The sequence below is a fragment of the Spermophilus citellus genome, assembly GCF_964194105.1.
Source record: "Spermophilus citellus genome assembly, chromosome: 16".
NCBI lineage: Eukaryota > Metazoa > Chordata > Mammalia > Rodentia > Sciuridae > Spermophilus > Spermophilus citellus.
In genome coordinates, this window is record NC_138196.1 from 61,463,422 (window position 1) to 61,483,884 (window position 20,463).

General features: G+C 34.7%; 1 protein-coding gene across 2 annotated transcripts in view; it reads left to right on the top strand.

Moving 5' to 3' along the window:
• The window catches only part of FBXO8 (F-box protein 8), a 61,677-nt gene that overhangs the window by 7,459 nt on the left and 33,755 nt on the right, over positions 1 to 20,463 (top strand). Inside the window, exons 1-2 of one of the 2 annotated variants that reach the window (XM_081269226.1) lie at positions 17,557 to 17,677; positions 17,827 to 17,858. Coding sequence is in view for 1 of the 2 variants with exons in the window: in XM_081269224.1 (XP_081125350.1) it covers positions 17,530 to 17,858 (329 nt within the window). In the remaining variant the exon portion in view is untranslated. Of the gene's footprint in view, positions 1 to 17,521; positions 17,859 to 20,463 lie in introns of those variants that run through there. The other variant, XM_081269224.1, reaches the window with a different exon arrangement.

Sequence of the window (20,463 nt, forward strand, 5' to 3'; positions counted from 1 at the left end):
TGGCCGTGCTTAGTGCTGAGTTCCGGCTTTGAGACAGAGGAGAGAAGCGGTCAAGTTCGATTCTCGACACTGGTCGGACCATGGAGGAGGACAGCAGCCGCCATCTTGGAGAGCTGATGTAATCATCCCTGTTTTCTACTGATCTCAGCTCATTCAACTACGGAACAGGTGATTTCAGGCTGGTGTTTGCCTGTGTCTCGCAGACAGATCGCTCAGGCTCAGGGCTGGAGAACCTGAGGAGAATACTCCTCGGGGCTCGCTCCTGGCAAGGCGTGCGCCGGGCTTTGAGCGGCCGGATTCTGGTTCCCCGGGCTGCTTTGGCCCAGGGCTGGGGAACCTGCGGGGACTGCGTGCTGAGGCCAGCTCCAAGTGGAACGTGCGCTGAGGGGTGGCTGGGCTCTGACTCTCAGAACAGTTTTGGCCCGAGGCTGGGGAGCCCGCGGGGACTGCGTCTTTGAGCCTGCCCCTAGCGGAGCATGCACCGAGCTGGGAGAGTTTGGAGCGGCCGGGCTCCGGCTTCCAGGGCTGCTTTGGCCTGGGGCTGGGGAACCCGCGGGGGTCGCTCTGTGGAGCCTGCTCCTAGTGGAGCGTGGCCGGGATTGGAGAGGCCGGGTTCTGGCTCCCGAAGCTGCTTTGGCCCAGGGATGGGGAACCTGCGGGGACTGCTTCTCGGTCCGGGTCCTGCTGGGTGCTGTGGGGGCCTGGGGGGCAGAGTGGAGCTGCCGCCTGCGCCCAGAGCAGGCCAAGTGACCCACCGGCGTGGTATCACAACACCCCAACTGCAGCTGGGGCCGAGGAGAGTAGCCGCCCACGCCTGGAACAGGACCAGCGACCCGACGGCGCGGTAGCCAAGTCACCCCATTTGGAGTGGGGGCTGTGCAGAGCCGCCGTCTGAGCCTGCCAGGTAGGCAGACCTGCGACCCACTGGCAGGACAGGCCCGGCAGCCTGCCAGTGTGGTGGACAAGTAGCACCGAGGCAGTCACGTCACATTGGTTGGAGTGGGGGTGGAGCAGAGCTGCCGCCTATGTCCGGAAAAGGCCCAGTGACCCGTTGGAGAGGCAGTCAGGTACCCCCACTGGGAGTGGGGGCTGAGCAGAACTGCCGCCCGAGCCCGCAAGGTAGGCAGAACTGCGACCCACCAGCGGAACAGGCTTAGAGGCCGACCAGCGTGGTAGACACGTCACACCAATTGGAGTAGGGGCGGAGCAGAGCTGCCGCCCACATCCGGATCAGGACCAATGACCCGAGGGCATGGTAGTTACGTCACCACAATTGGAGTGGGGGCAGAGCAGAGCTGCCACCCGCGCCCGCAGGGTGGGCAGACATGCGACCAACCAGCGTGGTAGATAGATCACCCTAATTAGAGGAGGAGCACAGCCACTACCCGCCCTGCAAGGGAGATCTCCCAACTATACAAGAGCAATATAAATAAATAGGGGGAAAATTTCAAAAACACAACAGTTTCACCAAGCAGAAAGAAACGCGAGCAGTATGAAAAGACAAGGAAAGGACCACAAGCAATGCAGGTCAACTCAACTTTAGAAGAGGTAATAGCTGCAACAGATGGAATGTCAGATAAAGAGTTCAGGATATACATGCTTCAGATGATCTGGAGTCTTAAGGAAGACATGAGACAGCAAAATCAGACAATGAAAGATCACTTTGACAAGAAACTACATAAACAAATCCAGGAAGTAAAAGATCAATTTCACAGGGAGATAGAGGTAATAAAAAACAAATAGAAATCCTAGAAATGCAGGAAGCAATAAACCAACTTAAAACCTCAATTGACAATACTACCAGCAGAGTAGATCACTTAGAAGATAGAACATCAGACAATGAAGACAAAGTATTTCAACTTGAAAAGAACATAGACAGCTCAGCAAGTCTGCTAAGAAACCATGAGCAGAACATCCATGAAATATGGGATAACATTAAAAGACCAAACTTAAGAGTCATTGGGATACAGGAAGGCACAGAGTTCCAAACCAAAGGAATAAACAATCTATTCAATGAAATAATACGAGAAAACTTCCCAGACTTGAAGAATGAAACAGAATCCCAAATCCTAGAAGCCTACAGGACGCCGAATGTGCAAAATCATAAGAGATCCACACCTAGACACATTATAATGAAGATGCCCAACATACAGAATAAGGAGAGAATTTTAAAAGCTACAAGAGAAAGGAAGCAGATTACATTTAGGGGTAAACCAATCAGGATAACAGCTGATCTTTCAACACAGACTCTGAAAGCTAGAAGATCCTGGAATAATATATTTCAAACACTGAAAGAAAATGGGTTCCAACCAAGAATCGTATATCCGGCGAAATTAAGCTTCAGGATGGAAGATGAAATTAAAACCTTCCACGATAAACAAAAGTTAAAAGAATTCGCAGCTAGAAAACCATCTCTTCAAAAAATCCTTGGCAAAACATTACAGGAAGAGGAAATGGAAAATAACATTGAAAACCAACAGTGGGAGGTAGGACAGTAAAGGGGGGAAAGTAATCAAAGAGGAAAACAAATCAGGTTTAATAACATTAATAAATAAATATGGCTGGAAGAACAAACCATATCTCAATAATAACCCTAAATGTTAATGGCTTAAACTCACCAATTAAGAGACACAAGCTAGTTGAATGGATCACAAAACAAGACCCAACCATATGCTGCCTACAGGAGACCCATTTGATAGGAAAAGATATACATAGACTGAAGGTGAAAGGTTGGGAAAAATCATTCCACTCATATGGACTGCGGAAACAAGCAGGAGTGTCCATACTCATATCAAATAAAATAGATTTCAAGCCAAAGTTAATCAAAAGGGATAAAGAGGGACACTGCATACTGCTCAAGGGAACCATACACCAACAAGACATAACAATCATAAATATATATTCCCCAAACAATGGTGCAGCTATGTTCATCAAGCAAACTCTTCTCAAGTTCAAGAGTCTAATAGACCACCATACAATAATCATGGGAGACTTCAACACACCTCTCTCACCACTGGACAGATCTTCTAAACAAAAGTTAAATAAGGAAACTATAGAACTCAATAACACAATTAACAACCTAGACTTAATTGACATATATAGAATATACCACCCAACATCAAGTAGTTACACTTTTTTCTCAGCAGCACATGGATCCTTCTCAAAAATAGATCATATATTATGTCACAGGGCAACTCTTAGACAATATAAAGGAGTAGAGATAATACCATGCATCTTATCTGATCATAATGGAATGAAACTGAAAATCAACGATAAAAGAAGGAAGGAAAAATCATGCATCACTTGGAGAATGAACAACAGGTTACTGAATGATCAATGGGTTATAGAAGACATTAAGGAGGAAATTAAAAACTTCTTAGAGTTAAATGAAAACACAGACACAACATATCGGAATCTATGGGACACATTGAAAGCAGTTCTAAGAGGAAAATTCATTGCTTGGAGCTCATTCCTTAAAAAAAGAAAAAAACCAACAAATAAATGATCTCATACTTCATCTCAAAATCCTAGAAAAAGAAGAGCAAAATAACAGCAAAAGAAGTAGAAGGCAAGAAATAATTAAAATCAGAGCCGAAATTAATGAAATCGAAACAAAAGAAACAATTGAAAAAATTGACAAAACTAAAAGTTGGTTCTTTGAAAAAATAAATAAAATCGACAGACCCTTAGCCATGCTAACGAAGAGAAGAAGAGAGAGAACCCAAATTACTAGCATACGGGATGAAAAAGGAAATATCACAACAGACATTTCAGAAATACAGAAGATAATCAGAAATTATTTTGAATCCTTATACTCCAATAAAATAGAAGATAGTGAAGGCATAGATAAATTTCTTAAGTCATATGATCTGCCCAGATTGAGTCAGGAAGATATAGACAACCTAAACAGACCAATAACAATAGAGGTAATAGAAGAAACCATCTAAAGACTACCAACTAAGAAAAGCCCAGGACCGGATGGGTATACAGCAGAGTTTTACAAAACCTTTAAAGAGGAACTAACACCAATACTTTTCAAGCTATTTCAGGAAATAGATAAAGAGGGAGAACTTCCAAATACATTCTACGAGGCCAACATCACCCTGATGCCTAAACCAGACAGAGACACTTCAAAGAAAGAAAACTGCAGACCAATATCTCTAATGAACCTAGATGCAAAAATCCTCAATAAAATTTTGGCGAAACGGATTCAAAAACATATCAAAAAAATTATACACCATGATCAAGTAGGATTCATCCCTGGGATGCAAGGCTGGTTCAATATATGGAAATCAATAAATGTTATTCACCACATCAATAGACTTAAAAATAAGAACCATATGATCATCTCGATAGATGCAGAAAAAGCATTCGACAAAGTACAGCATCCCTTTATGTTCAAAACTCTAGAAAAATTAGGGATAACAGGATCATACCTCAACATTGTAAAAGCAATCTATGATAAGCCACAGGCCAGCATCATTCTGAATGGAGAAAAATTGAAGGCATTCCCTCTAAGATGTGGTACAAGACAGGGATGCCCTCTCTCACCACTTCTGTTCAATATAGTCCTCGAAACACTGGCCAGAGCAATTAGACAAAAGAAATTAAAGGCATAAAAATAGGAAAAGAAGAACTTAAATTATCACTATTTGCAGATGATATGATTCTATACCTAACAGACCCAAAAGGGTCTACAAAGAAAGAGAGAAATTGAAGAAGATCTTAGAAGATGGAAAAATATACCCTGTTCATGGATAGGCAGAACTAACATCATCAAAATGGCAATATTACCAAAAGTTCTCTCTAAGTTCAATGCTATGCCAATCAAAATCCCAACAGCATTTTTTGTAGAAATAGATAAAACAATCATGAAATTCATATGGAATAATAAAAGACCCAGAATAGCAAAAACAATGCTAAGCAGGAAGTGTGAATCAGGCGGTATAGCTATACCAGACTTCAAACTATACTACAGAGCAATAGTAACAAAAACAGCATGGTACTGGTACCAAAACAGGCGGGTGGACCAATGGTACAGAATAGAGGACACAGTAACCAATCCACAAAACTACAACTATCTTATATTTGATAAAGGGGCTAAAAGCATGCAATGGAGGAAGGATAGCATCTTCAACAAATGGTGCTGGGAAAATTGGAAATCCATTTGCATCAAAATGAAACTGAATCCCTTTCTCTCGCCATGCACAAACTTAACTCAAAATGGATCAAGGAGCTTGATATTAAATCAGAGACTCTGCGTCTGATAGAAGAAAAAGTTGGCTATGATCTACATACTGTGGGGTCGGGCTCCAAATTCCTCAATAGGACACCCATAGCGCAAGAGTTAACAACTAGAATCAACAAATGGGACTTACTCAAACTAAAAAGTTTTTTCTCAGCAAAAGAAGCAATAAGAGAGATAAACAGGGAGCCTACATCCTGGGAACAAATCTTTACTCCACACACTTCAGATAGAGCCCTAATATCCAGAGTATACAAAGAACTCAAAAAATTAGACAATAAGATAACAAATAACCCAATCAACAAATGGGCCAAGGACCTGAACAGACACTTCTCAGAGGAGGACATACAATCAATCAATAAGTACATGAAAAAATGCTCACCATCGCTAGCAGTCAGAGAAATGCAAATCAAAAGCACCCTAAGATACCATCTCACTCCAGTAAGATTGGCAGCCATTATGAAGTCCAACAACAACAAGTGCTGGAGAGGATGCGGGGAAAAGGGTACACTTGTTCATTGTTGGTGGGACTGCAAATTGGTGCAGCCAATTTGGAAAGCAGTATGGAGATTTCTTGGAAAGCTGGGAATGGAACCACCATTTGACCCAGCTATTCCCCTTCTCAGTCTATTCCCTAAAGACCTAATAAGAGCATGCTACAGGGACACTGCTACATCGATGTTCATAGCAGCACAATTCACGATAGCAAGATTGTGGAACCAACCTAGATGCCCTTCAATAGATGAATGAATAAAAAAAATGTGGCATTTATACACAATGGAGTATTACTCTGCATTAAAAAATGACAAAATCATAGAATTTGGAGGGAAATGGATGGCATTAGAGCAGATTATGCTACGTGAAGCTAGCCAATCCTTAAAAAACAAATGCCAAATGACTGCTTTGATATAAGGGGAGTAACCAAGGACAGGATAGGGACGAAGAGCTTGAGAAGAAGATTAACATTAAACAGGGATACAGGGATGAGAGGTGGGAGGGAAAGGGAGTGAGAAGGGAAATCACATGCAAATGGAAAGTGATCCTCAGGGTTATACAAAATTACATATAAGAGGAAAGGAGGGGTAAGAGAAGAATAATACAAGTGGAAGAAATAATTTACAGTAGAGGGGGTAGAGAGAGAAAAGGGGAGGGGAGGGGAGGGGAGGGGAAGGGGGATAGTAGAGAATAGGATAGACAGCAGAATACATCAGTCACTAGAATGGCAATATGTAAATCAATGGAAGTGTAACTGATGTGATACAGCAATCTGTATACGGGGTAAAAATGGGAGTTCATAACCCACTTGAATCAAACTGTGAAATATGATATATTAAGAACTATGTAATGTTTTGAATGACCAACAATAAAAAAAAAGAATTTGGTCTATGTTTAATAAGAGTATTACTTTTGTTTTACTGTTATTTTAATAGAAAAAAGGATGTACACGAATATAAAAGATTTAAATAAAACATTTTTAAAATATTAATAAATAAATTATTATTTTCACATATATTAGAGAGTTACTATTTAAAGGGGTCTAAATTAACACACTACTTTATGTAATTTTAAATGAGAAGTTATACTGATTTTCTAATGTATTTTGCATTTACATTGTCTTTTTGTTTTTGTTTTGTGTGTGTGTGTTGTTGGAGATTAAACCCAAGGTCTCATGCATGCTAGATAAGTGCTCTGCCACTGAGCTATATTTCCAGCCCTACATTTTCTTTTTCATAGACTAAGTAAGAGACACAAAAAATAATCTTTTTTATTGATATCACAACACAATTATTGGTACATTTATAATAGTCAAACATCATTTTAGGATTTGTATTGTTAAGTATTTATATTACTTGATTGTGTCTTCTTTTGATCTATATAGTAAATTTGACAGAGTCAGATAATTCATAGACTAAAATTTTTAACAATTAGCTTAATTTCCTAAAATCTAAAATAGTTACTGTTGTCAAATCACACCAAATTTGCTGTGTCCCTGGTCGCTTCTTTCAGAGCACTCATAAAAGTTCCTATTTCCTTTTGAAAAACAATTTTGTTATCATTTACATACTATAAAATTCACCCATTTTAAACGTACAGTTCAGTCCTCCCACCTTCTCTCTCTGAAGATAATTTTGGATACATTTGCGATGGCAAGAAATATACAGATTCCTTTTACATTTTACCTTATTTCCCCAGTAACATTTTGCAAAACTATAATATACTATGAAGGGGGATATTGAGAGTGGTACAGTCCACCAGTCTTTTCAGATTCACAATGGATATGTGTGTATGAAGTTCTGTGCAGGTTTATATAGACTAACTCCACAGTCAGGGTACTGAACAGTTATGGTATCGCAGAAGTCCCTCATGCTATCCTTTTTTAACTGTACCCATCTTTTTCTTGCCTAATAATATTGAACATCTTATGGACTTATTCACTGCTGGTGTATGTTTTTGGTTAAATAATGTCTTTTGGCTATTTTTAAATTGGATTGTTTATTTTGTTACTGTTGAGTTTTGAGAATTGTTTTAATTTTCTCTACTAGTCTTTTGTCAAATGAGTGGTTTGTGAATATTTTCTCTCAGTTCATTAGGTTATGCTTTTTTAAAAAAATATTTTTTTTAGTTGTCAATGAATCATTTATTTATTTATTTATTTATTTTTATGCAGTGCTGAGATGGAACCCAGGGCCTTACACATACCAGTCAAGTGCTCTATCACTGAGCCACAACTCCAGTCCCTAGGTCATGCTTTTATCTTTTAAATAAGAGCTTTCAAAGAGCTCTATTAATTTTTATTTTTTATTTATTTATTTTATTTTATTAACTTTATTAATTTTTCTTTTATATATCATGCTTTAATGTCAAGTCTAAGAACTCCTTGCATAGCCTTAGATCTTAAAGATTTCCCCTATGTATTTTTTTTAATTTATAGTTTTTATGTCTTATATATCTATGATTTTAATTTTGGAAAAGGTGTGAGCTTTAGGTCCTGATTCATCTAATTCAGTTTTTAAATCAATGTTTGTCATTCATTCAGTCAACAAATATTTGATGAGCAGTTTATATGTTCAAGACACTAGGTTTTATACTGCATTTATCCACTTTTGTGTGGCATCAGCTCCTCATCTTAGTACTTAATAGGCAGTCCTCATTTCCATGGTGCCCTGTTAACTAAAACTAGTGCATGTTGGCAGTGTGGTCTTACTTTGTGTGTTTCATGGTAATTACTAACAAATAGTTACCATGAATGGTACACAGGAAGGGTTGTGTATATACATATAGGCATATGTGTATATATATATATATATATATATATATATATATATATATTCTTACATTTTATACTTATATTTTTGTATATTATATATTTAAATTTTCTTGTAACAATGAACTATAATAAAATGAATAAAAGTACAATATAATAAATGAGTTCCAAAATTATCTTAATAGACATGTTTGAATAAATATTGTACAATTATCAAGAAATGTGCCTGCAAATACAATCTCACCAAGTGATAAATTGATTTAGAAGGTCTAAAAAGTTAACCTGCTATCCACAAAACACTTCATAATTTAAATTACTGGGGATGGAAAGGTGTTACTAAAATTTGTGTTGTAAACAACTTCTTATTAATTGGAAGGTGTATTTTGTGGTACTTCCAAAAGGACTTTTTGGCTCATTGAGTTTTCCAATGAACTCTTAAGAGTTTCTTCTGAAAGCATATTGATAATGATTTAATATTATGAAAGCACCTAACTTCCAAAGTGGCACCTGTTATCACTAACTGATGACTCAGTTATTTACCTTACTTGCCATACTCTGTTTTTATATATAATGTATCAATCCAAGCAAAGTTAACTTCAACTTACTTTTTATATTTACTTTTTTTTCTTAGCAAAAGTCAATGGCATCTCTCAAAATTTCATAGATCCTAAATTAATGAAATTTAGGAACAGGATTATGACTAATTAGGTAATTCAATCCAAAATAATGAGATGAAATGGAATAAAAATAAAAGTTATCATTTAAAGAGTCTGGAAGAAAATGTATGTAAAACTACTTTTATTGTAAACTACCTTCTATGGATTAAGTTCTCTAAATGTTATCTTAAGTTCCATGGGATAAGAATTATTATCTATTATTTTACTAATGAAAAAATTAAGGAGATATTATAACTAATCACATTCTGTATTAGAGTTTGATCCAGATCTTTTTTCATATCAAAGTTTGTGGCTTTCTTAAGTACATTAGCCTGAAAGAACAGTTGCAGCTGGGAGCAACAGTAGAGATAATAAACAGTGACAGGTAAATGAGATGAGCACCAGTGATGAAGAGACAGATGGTAGAAATGTCTTTGACAATTAATGGGCTCCAATAGCTCTAGACATATGATTTGCTGGTTAGAAATAAAAGCTCTGGGCTTAGTTTGACTCTTAAATCTTCCATTTTCCAGCTATGAGATCTCAGGCAAATTTGCTTATCCTCTCTGTGTTAAGATAATATTACCTACCTATTAAGATTGTTGTGAGGGTTAAAATGAGTCAATATGTAAAATATTTAAGAGTATATGGTTCAGAATATTAGATAAATGGTTTATAGCACAAAAATAATATTTGTTACTATTTATAGTACTAAATACTATGTAAATAAACATTATATACATACTATTGTGTACAAAAGAAGGGAGTGCAGCTAGGAATTCTATTATTATTATTATTATTATTATTATTATTATCATTATTATTATTATTACCACCACCAAGTATTGAACCTAGAGGAACTTTACCACTGAGCCAAATCCCCGATCTTATTTATTTATTTATTTATTTATTTATTTACTTTTCAGACAGGGTCTTGCTAAGTTGCTTGAGGCTGGCTTTGAATTTATGATCCTCCTACCTCAACCTCCTGTGCTGCTGGGGATTACAGGTGTACACCAGTATGCCCAAAACAGCTAGGAATTCTACACGTACACAAGAATTCTAAGGATGTTTTTTCCTATTTTGTTTAAAAATATTTTCTCTGTTCTTCAAAATAAAAAATTCTTATCAAAAATAATTCTTACTTAATGTTTTGATATTTTCCTTAACAGGTTTCTTACTACTCTTATAATGCTGTTTCCTTAGTAATGGACTTCAGTTCGTAATATAATTTACTCTAAGGTAGCAGTTCTTGACCTGAGTGCACTAACTCAAACATAGGGTTTTTCAAATTCATATGTCTAGATTCCATAGCCAGGAGGATTCTAGTTATGTAACAATCATATGAGCAATAGAAATAACTCTTGTATACCTTTTACCTAGCTTAACCAATTTTTAACATTTTTGCTACTTCAGTTTATTATTTTCTCTTTATAGACATAGATATCACTTTTTCTGAACTATTTTAGAGAAGGTTGCATAAATCATGCCTTGAAGCTTCAGTTTATGTTTCCTAAGAACAAGAATTTATTCATATTCATTATACACTTATCAAGTTCAGGAAATTTAACATTGATACAATACTTTATACAATCTTCAGTCCATATATCCAGTTTCTTAATTATCCCAGTAATATCCTGTATAACAATTTTTTTCCTAGTACAGGATCCTTTTCATATACTGCATGTAGATATCTTCTTTAACCTGAAATTATTACTCAGTCTTTCTTTGGCGTTGTTTATAGCATTGGAATTCTGAAGAAAAAATTCCTGTTGTTTTATGGACTCCATTTGTGTTTCTTTGATATTTTACAATTGAATTATGTATTTGGATGGAATACAATGTAATTGATTTTGTGTCTGTCTCAGGGTGTCACATCCAGAGACGCATGTGTTTGTTTGCCTTTTATTGTCAATGCTAATTTTGTCATTTGCTTAAAGTACTGTAAGATTTCTTAATTTCTTTTTGCAAGCAATGTGGGACAATACTTTGAGACTATAAAAATTGCATTCTTTATCAGACTCCATTCAGCATCCACTGGTAATTCTTCTCTGAAGGTTGTAAAGTGGTGATTTTTCTAACTGCATTATTCTTTCTATTAGTCATCATTGTACTGCTAAGAAAGACCTACCTCCTCTTCTTTATTTATGTATTTATTGATCATCCATGTAGACTAGGGGATTTTTTTAGGTGATGGATCATATTACTGTCATTTTGATGTTCACATTGACCCATATTTGGTCAACAGGAGCTACCTTCAGATCAGCTCCAAATTTCATTTTTACATTATCTCATTGCTTTTGTTTTGTTTTCATTTGCTTTTAGTTCAATGGACATTGATAATCCACATTAAGAAACACTGCATTAGGAGTTTCTTGATGGCCCACAAGTGGGTCCTGAGTGGACTGAAAAGGTGAAAGTTGGAGGAAAATGCATCTTTTTTTTTTTTCAATTGTAGACAGACACAGACACAATGCCTTTATTTATTTTTTATGTGATACTGAGAATCAAACCCAGTGACTAACGCGTGCTAGGCAAGCACTCTGCCACTAAACCACAACCCCAGCCCACATCTTTATATATATATATATTATAGTATCACACAGCTTTCAGTGGGTACCTACTATGAGCAAACCCACAAAATATTTACCATGTAGAGTATAAAATTTTATGTCTATTAAAATTATCATTAAAATTAACCTGTTAACTTTTACAGAAAAGTCACTGGATAAAATCAGAGGAAAAAATCAAATAATTCTTGTGCAGATGTTTTGGGCACACTTGTAATGATTGAACATCTTTGACACAATAAAATGTGGATTTATAGATGTGTGGGCCCTCATAGGACTGATGGTTCTTGATTTAGGGGAATTGGTTTGATAGTCATTATATTGGGCCAATTATAATTATTAAGAGGGTCATGGAAAGGAATATTTTCTCTGTGGTTCTTCAAATTTTTTTAGAGAAAGTGCTAAAATTTGCCTGGTAAGTGATAGGGGTTGAGATGGATGCCTAAACATTCTAGACATGTGGAGTATATGTATTGGGAGGAGGGATTGTGGTCTACTGTTCCATATACACATATTATTTCATTTAATTCTCACAAAAATCATAAAAGTAGGAAAATTTTATCTTTCTAATATAGGAAAAGGAAACAGTGACCCACTGATGTTAACCCACTGATATTTTATTACTCATTTTACTCTGTATTTTTCCCTTTCTTACTCTGTTTTGGAGTCTCAGACGTCTTGGGGATTTTGCAAAGTATTTAAGCTTCTGCTATCCTTCTACACTTTTCCAGACCATCCTCCTTTTTTTCTACATGACTTCATTGGAAACCACTCCTCTTCCCACTTTTCATGTTACACCAATATTTTGAAATCTTTTTTCATAGTAGTTACTGTTTACTCCACAAAGGGAGCATTAGCTAATTAAGAAGCTCTGTGCAGTCTTCTGGGTAAATATTTTTCAAAGGCCTTGTTAATTTTTGAATAATTCTGAATCTTATTACTTTTATTTACATCATCCTACTACTATGCTGCTATGCCACAACAGCATAGGACTTTAGGAATAGAAAGTTAAGTTTAAGTTAGAAATATAAAATATGATAATAAATCAACCAAAATATGAAATTCTTATGCAGGAGATTAAATTAAAAAAATGGCTATTGTTCAGTTCATGTGATGCATTCCTTAGAACTAAGTATTTAGGATTACTCAATTTGATTACCAGTTTCTCACTCAATAGTCATTAATATAAGGCTTCAGAGTTTCTTGTCCACTACTGTGCTGCATGAGTGTGTTTGTGGGCAGTGTGGAATTGAACATGAATATTTTGCTCTTAAATCAAAATAATATCTAATGACTCTGAGACTGATCAGGATTAACTGATCACAACAGTAGTCAAGTAATGCTCCTTATAGGCATGTTTGCATAATTCTAGTAAAGTAGAAGTTTTCAAATCTCATTCATTTGGCTGTTTGACCATTGTAAATATCTCTGTATTTTCTGTAGGAGCAGTGATTCAGTAGTTAGCAATTCAGTGTTTTCACTGAATTTTATAAAACATAGCTAAAATGAATAATAAGAATAAATTTTATTTCTAATATTTATACATGAAATACACTAATTATTATCTTTTTAAAGTGAAGAATTTTTTTCCAGGAAAGCATTATCCATTTCCCTCAACATATTTGTAGTGAACATATAAGTTACCAGCAGTAACTTCACCACAAAAATTCATATTAAAACAGAACTGGTGGGGCTGGGGATGTGGCTCAAGCGGTAATGTGCTCACCTGGCATGCGCGGGGCACTGGGTTCGCTCCTCAGCACTACATAAAAATAAAGGTATTGTGTCCACTGAAAAATAAATATTAAAAAATTCTCTCTCTCTCTCTCTCTCTCTCTCTCTCTCTCTCTCTCTCTCTCTCTCTCTTTCTCTCTAAAAAAGAAGATTTCAAATACAAAAACTTCTGTGTTCATTTTTTTTTTCAATTTGGAATTCTTTGTATATTCAGTGATTCAACTATTCAGTGACTTTTTTTAACCAAATAATTGCTATGAGTGACAGCACTATATCTTTTATAATATTATGTATGCTTCAGTGTTAAAAATCCTTATACCAAGATTTTATTAAAACTTGGCAATTCTAAAAATGCCATACCTTGAAATCAAGTTTTGTTTAGTTCAGTAATGCAACAACCCAGCATTAACTGCATATTTTAGATCTCTTCATGTTTCATATAATATTTTGAATCTCAATTTTAAAGCCAGAAGTTGACAGATGACTGATGATAACACAAGAACCTGTTTTAAGATATTGCTATTGGCATCATTGTCAGGCATATTGACTTTTGAATCTTTTTGTGGAATTCACAACCTTTATTTTAAGGGCTTTTTTTCCCCCGTGGGTGAGTATTGGTCATTGAAAAACAAATTGCATTTACCAACCCAAACAAAACCCAAAAATACTTGGCCAAAATATAAGAATAATTAAAAGAGATGAAGAATTTGTGTGTATAATCCCTACAAACCTAGGCAAGTATAAACAAATAACTTTATTCAGCAGGCAAAACCTCAGAATAGCTAAAGTATTTTAATACATTTTATGAAAGTGTTCATCATAAGCCAAAATGATTCTGACAAAAGAAAGTAATACCTAACGTGTGTTGATTGTTAGGCATGAAATGAATCTTGTAGACATCATCTCCAGTACAACAGCCTTTTGAGCTTTAGGTATTATTATTTTTCCACATTACATGTGTAAAAGCTACAATTTAGAGTCAAGTATCCCATAAGTAACCTTGCAGTTCTCTTTGAGCCTCAACTCTCCACCCTCCCCATCATTTTTTTTTTTTTTTTAAGAAACAGCAACTGACCCTTTACCTCTTTCTACCTGCTGGATGCTTTCTGATCACATTATCCAGTGCTCAATTTAAATGATCCTCATTAATTAAAGTCCAGAGCCTAGGGAAATCACCCTGGTTTTTTGTTCCCTAGCAACAGCCCTAACAACAGCTGCTTAAACATATGCCACTAAAAAGATGCTATAGAGGAAGTACATGAAAGTTATTATTAAATGTCTTAAATATTAAGATTTCAGACACCATAGTTACCATGTTTGATTATTTACCTTTAGTGGTGCAAAAGAGAAAAATAAATTTAGTTATTTAGAATAACAGATACACTAGATGAAACTAGCAACACATGTGATACCTAGGTATTTTCTTGCTGTTAAACCAAAAAAACATGAAAATAAAATACTTTTTTTATGATTGTGAGTCTTAAAATGTTACATTTGTGTCAAAATTAAGTGTGCTTATTTTATAATGTAATATGGCCTATTTAAATATTAAGAAAATTGAAAACTCTATGAATTTTTGTTGGCATTCTATATTTTTTGTTATTAATTTTTTAAAATCAACTCCATAGTTTTGCCTTTTCCAGAATGTTGTAAAATTGGGGTCATAACTTCATATGGGATTCTTTTATTTACTAATATGCATTTAAGTTTTCTTCATGACTTTTCATGGCTTGATAGCTCATTTCTTTTTAGTGCTGAGTAGTATTCCATTATATGGATGTACCATAGTTTATACACTCACCTACTTAAGCACATCTTGATTGCTTCCAAGTTTTGGTAATGATGAATAAAGCTACTATGAACATACATGTGCAGATTTTTGTGTAGTTTTCAACTAATTTGGGTAAGTACCAAAAAGTATGAATGAATGCTAGATCATATGATAAAAGTATGTTTGATTTTGTAAGAAACTGCAAGTTGTCTTCCAGAGTAACTGTATCTTTTTACATTCCTATAAATCCTTGCTAGAATTTGCTATTGCCAGTGTTTTGAATATCCCATTCTAATAGTTATGTAATATTATCTCATTGTTTTAGTTTGCAATCTCCTAATGACATAGGATGTTGAGTGTCTTCTTGTCATTTATATGTCTTTGGTGACATCTATTGAGATGTTTTTTCCTAAACAGGAAAAAGAACAAAAAATTTACTAGACTCCTACTGAGATCTTTTGCCCGTTTTTTAAGTGGTTTATTTCTTATTTGGAGGTTTAAAGCATTCTTTGTATATTTTGGATTATTGCCCTTTATTTTATATATATATATATATATATATATATATATATATATATATATATATGTTTTTGCAAAGATTTTTCTCCCAGTCTGTGGTTTGTCCTTCCATCTTCTTAATAGTATGTAGTTTTTAAGCATTAAATTTTTAAAGCTGAACTCATAATTTAAGAACTGATACCATTATAGTGGTATGCATGGTAGGTAAGGAAAGGTTAGTTTTTGTGCCTTCTGTGTTTTAAAATCACTAATATATTCCTTTTCTCTTAGCCTCCTACTTCAACATGCACACATATATGCCACCATTTTGTAGCTTAAGCTGCTAGAATTTCAAGCAGTTCAATGTAAGAAGGAGTAGTTAAAATTAATTATTTTTCTTGTTTGGATCAACAAGTAACCTAATGTGATAGTCATTGTCCAGATAATAGCCCGTAATTTAGTAAATATACATGTGGATTATTCCTTTTTAAATATTAAGAAAATAATATCTTTGACATTCTTTTAAGGTCTACTCAATTTTCAAGTTATTCCTAAGAATTTTCAGAGTTTCTAGCCAGCAGTGTTGTAGTTTTTGTTTGCTTGTTTGTTCATTTGTTTGTTGTTTGTTCTTGTTTCATCTTAGGTTTCTTTTTTTTTTCGTTTTGCTTAACAAAACTATAAATTCAAGTAATGCTATGAATGGATTTGACAATGTTAATGATTTTATGTAAAAATCAGTATTTTTTTCCAAATTTCTGAAACACAAACAGGTATTAGTAGTCAACTTGGGTTAATAAAGCAAGAATATTTTGTTTGAAAGAGTGATCATGAAAGGAATTACTTGTATTAAAAGCTATTCCTTATTTAGTTTTTTTTAATGAAGTTCTTACTCAGGAAATACTGCTTATTTTAAAGACAAGATCAAATAAGAAATCTAGGCCACTTGTTTTCTAAGTATCTGTATATTACAGTCCAATATCCGTAACTGAAAAATTTAGAGCTGCTCTGGTGGCAAGTCAAATGGAGGTGAGGGAGACTAGAGCACACCTTCTTTTTTGCTTTTCCCCAGATATCTCAGGGGAATCCATGGAGCCATGTGGAGAAGTATTGGAAAATTAGTCTAAATTATGATTTTTATTTTAAAGCAACAACAAAATAAAATAGTCTACTGTTACTAAGCAATTTATCATGGAGTTCTAGGTGTCTAATTTATAAGGTTTCCGAATTAGACTTCAGGGCCTATGTTACATTTTATTACAGTCTACAACATAAGTGTAGACTGGCAAGAATTAAACGAGAAGCCTGTTTCACAGCTGTTATGCATCTGGGAGTTTGGTTAAAAGGGGCTAGTTTAGCTTAGCCCAAACTGTGATAAAAAGCAGGGTCTGGAGGCCTTTTAACTAAAGTCCTGTGCTCTGATCAGAGCTGTATTTAATACTGGTCCATAAGTCCACATAATTATAATTTGTAAGAGTCTTTAGGACATCAGTAACTTTTAAATCTTACCATGTGAAAAATGATTTTGTCACCTGTGGACTTAAAGTAGTTAGCAAGCTGGGGAAAAGGTGATGATCACATGAAATATTTCTGAAACTTTCTCCATCCAACTTTTGTACTTTAAATGTTCCAACTATTCTTTGTAATATACTACTGGTTTTACTAGTCTTTAATGAGGAACTTTAATTCTGATAAGTGAATGCTTCATGTCGAATTTGTTGTACTACTGGGAAAGATGTTTTACTTTTTTAATGTTACCATTATTACATTCTGCCTTTTTCTCAGTCTTGCAGATGGGTCAAGGGCTGTGGAGAGTGGCCAGAAACCAGCAGCTACAACAGGAAGGCTATAGTGAGCAAGGCTACCTCACCAGAGAGCAGAACAGGAGAATGGCTGCAAGCAACATTTCTAACACTAATCATCGTAAACAAGTCCAAGGAGGCATTGATATATATCATCTTTTAAAGGCAAGGAAATCTAAAGAACAAGAAGGATTCATTAACTTGGAAATGTTGCCTCCTGAGCTAAGTTTTACCATCTTGTCCTATCTGAATGCAACTGACCTCTGCTTGGCTTCATGTGTTTGGCAGGACCTTGCTAATGATGAACTTCTCTGGCAAGGGTAAGTTAAACCCACCAATATTTGATTCAGATCTCTCTAAACGTAATCAGGCTTAATGTTCTTCTTGTAAAAAAAAAATATATATATAATATATATATATATATATATGTATGTGTGTGTGTGTGTGTGTGTGTAAAATAAAATAAGTTTTTCACTTTGGCTTGTACTTTGAATTGCACTTTATTAAACCTGAAAAAAATAGAGAAAGTTATCATTAACAGTCAAATTTGATATTGAGAAAAGAAAGACTATAGAAAGGAAAATGGATCAATGACTTTACAATGAAAAGAGAGGTTGTAAATTTCAGTTTGTTATAAATCAGAAATTTCCAGCTTATTCTAAAAGTACAGCAAAGTTCTGAACTGAGAATTTATAATTCAGAACCTGGAGTCTTCACATCCTCTCTGTCATTTGTGCTTCCCACAGGTATCCCATCTGCAAAACAGGCATACCTAAACATCAATAAATAGTCCTCAGATGTTAATGGTTTCCAAGGGAGTACATGTGTATTTTTTTAATATTTATTTTTTAGGTGTAGATGGAAATAACACAATGCCTTTATTTTTATGTGGTGCTGAGGATCGAACCCGGGTCCCACCCGTGCTAGGCGAGCACTCTACCGCTGAGCCACAATCCCAGCCCACATGTGTATATTTTTAGTTATACATTTTTTATCAAAGGTGCTTATTAGCATAAACTTTAGCTGGTGAAAATTTCATCTACTTTTTATTTTTTTCTAACCACCATTTCATCAATACAGTAGGAAAAAAATTAGAAAGCAAGGAGATAAACAGTCTATTTGCTTAAAGTGGATAATAGAAATTTTAGTGACTATTATACCAGTTTAAGTTAAATTACAAATCTTAGGAACATTTGGTAGTAATTGAACCTAAGTTACTTCTTAAATAGCACTACATACTTAAAAAAAATCATAGGTCCTTGTGATTTGTTTCTTTTGGGTCCTGAAAATGTTACCAAACATAGGAGAATTTTGGGATCTCAGACTTTCTACCATTCTTTACCAAAGTTTTATTAAGTTGCATTGTTTTAAAAATGGGATTTCATAATAACAAAGAACATATCTAGAAATAAAAATATTTTTAAAACTAAATAATTTCTTTTTTTTCAAATAACTATATTGATATTTTTATTATTGTTGTTTTATCTCTAGATTAATTGTCTTTAAATGGTAAAGAAATTTGTTTGTGCTATTAAAAATGTAAAATAAACATGTTGAATCTCAAGAATATAAGTATAGAACAGTTTAAAAAAAAAAAGTAACAGTATTTTGAATACAATACAAAGTGTCAGCCATAGTTCAACCATCATTTCCACCAACATTGAAGAGAATATCCAGGAAGCACTTTGAAAAGAGCTTTCAAAGCCATCTGCAATCTTATTAATCATTATTAACTTATTAATTAGAAATAACTGGGAATCTAATTGAGGGAATTAATAAGTTAATCTAAATTGTCAAACTTTAGTAAAAAGGTATTTCCAGTAGTGAAATTTCTAATGTTAGCCTTCCTAATGCTATATAATTATAGTATAAAATAATACAGGTCATTTCTCAGCTTATGAATAGATAAAATCTTTAGTTTGGTATTGTTATGCTTTCAGTGCCTTGTCTTAGTGAAGGTATTATGTGAGAAGAAATTCTGTTAGAAGTGTTTGAAGTAAGTCATAAGTTTTGATCACCTACGAACTTATGAGGGAATTAAATACCTTAAAACTATCTCATTCTTTGTAGTATTTTTCTACATTTTAACATTCCTCTCAAACTTAATTTGTTTTCCTACATTTGAACTTGAAAAAAGCTCATTTCTAAGCTTATCTGAACTCAAGCAGAATTTTTCATTTGAAGTTTAAATCTGGATGGTTTATCTCTGAAAGAAATGCTTTATTGTTTGCCATATAGTTATGCCTATATCTATGACATTTGATTTTTCTTATTAAAAAATTGTTTCTATTTGAAATTAAAGGTTGGCTGAGTTTTTAACTTCGAATATGTTTTATATTTGTTGATGTTGGGAGATTATTGCTTTCACATAGCTTAGTTATAAAACTCAGAAGCTGATTTCTAAACTATTTACTGTACTTATGATTTTAAAATCAGTGATTTCATTTGGTTAGTAAAAGTAATGCCAGGATATAAATTAACTAGTAAGAGGATAGTGTCAAATCAAGTATTTTACCCACTTATCCTCACAATAGACTAAGACAATAACTTTTTTCACATTTTCCTCTGGTGTGTGTGTGTGTGTGTGTGTGTGTGTGAGAGAGAGAGAGAGAGAGAGAGAGAGAGAGAGAGAGAGAGAGAGAGAGAAAGGGGGAGGGAGAGAGAAAGAGAGAGGGAAGGAAAAGAAGGAAATTTGAGGCAGAAATCAGTAATGAATATTAGAGGGTGAAACTGTTTTGTCTCAACAAGTTGCAGATATTTTGAACATACACACAAAAATTTACATTTTTGAGGCAAAGACTCCAGAATTTCCATGCATTCATAAGAAGACAAAAATTGAGCTTTCAGATAACAACCTATAGTTATTACCTCTGTACAGAGTTGGAAACCACTATACTGGTCTGCAGAAAATAGTGTATTTTTAGA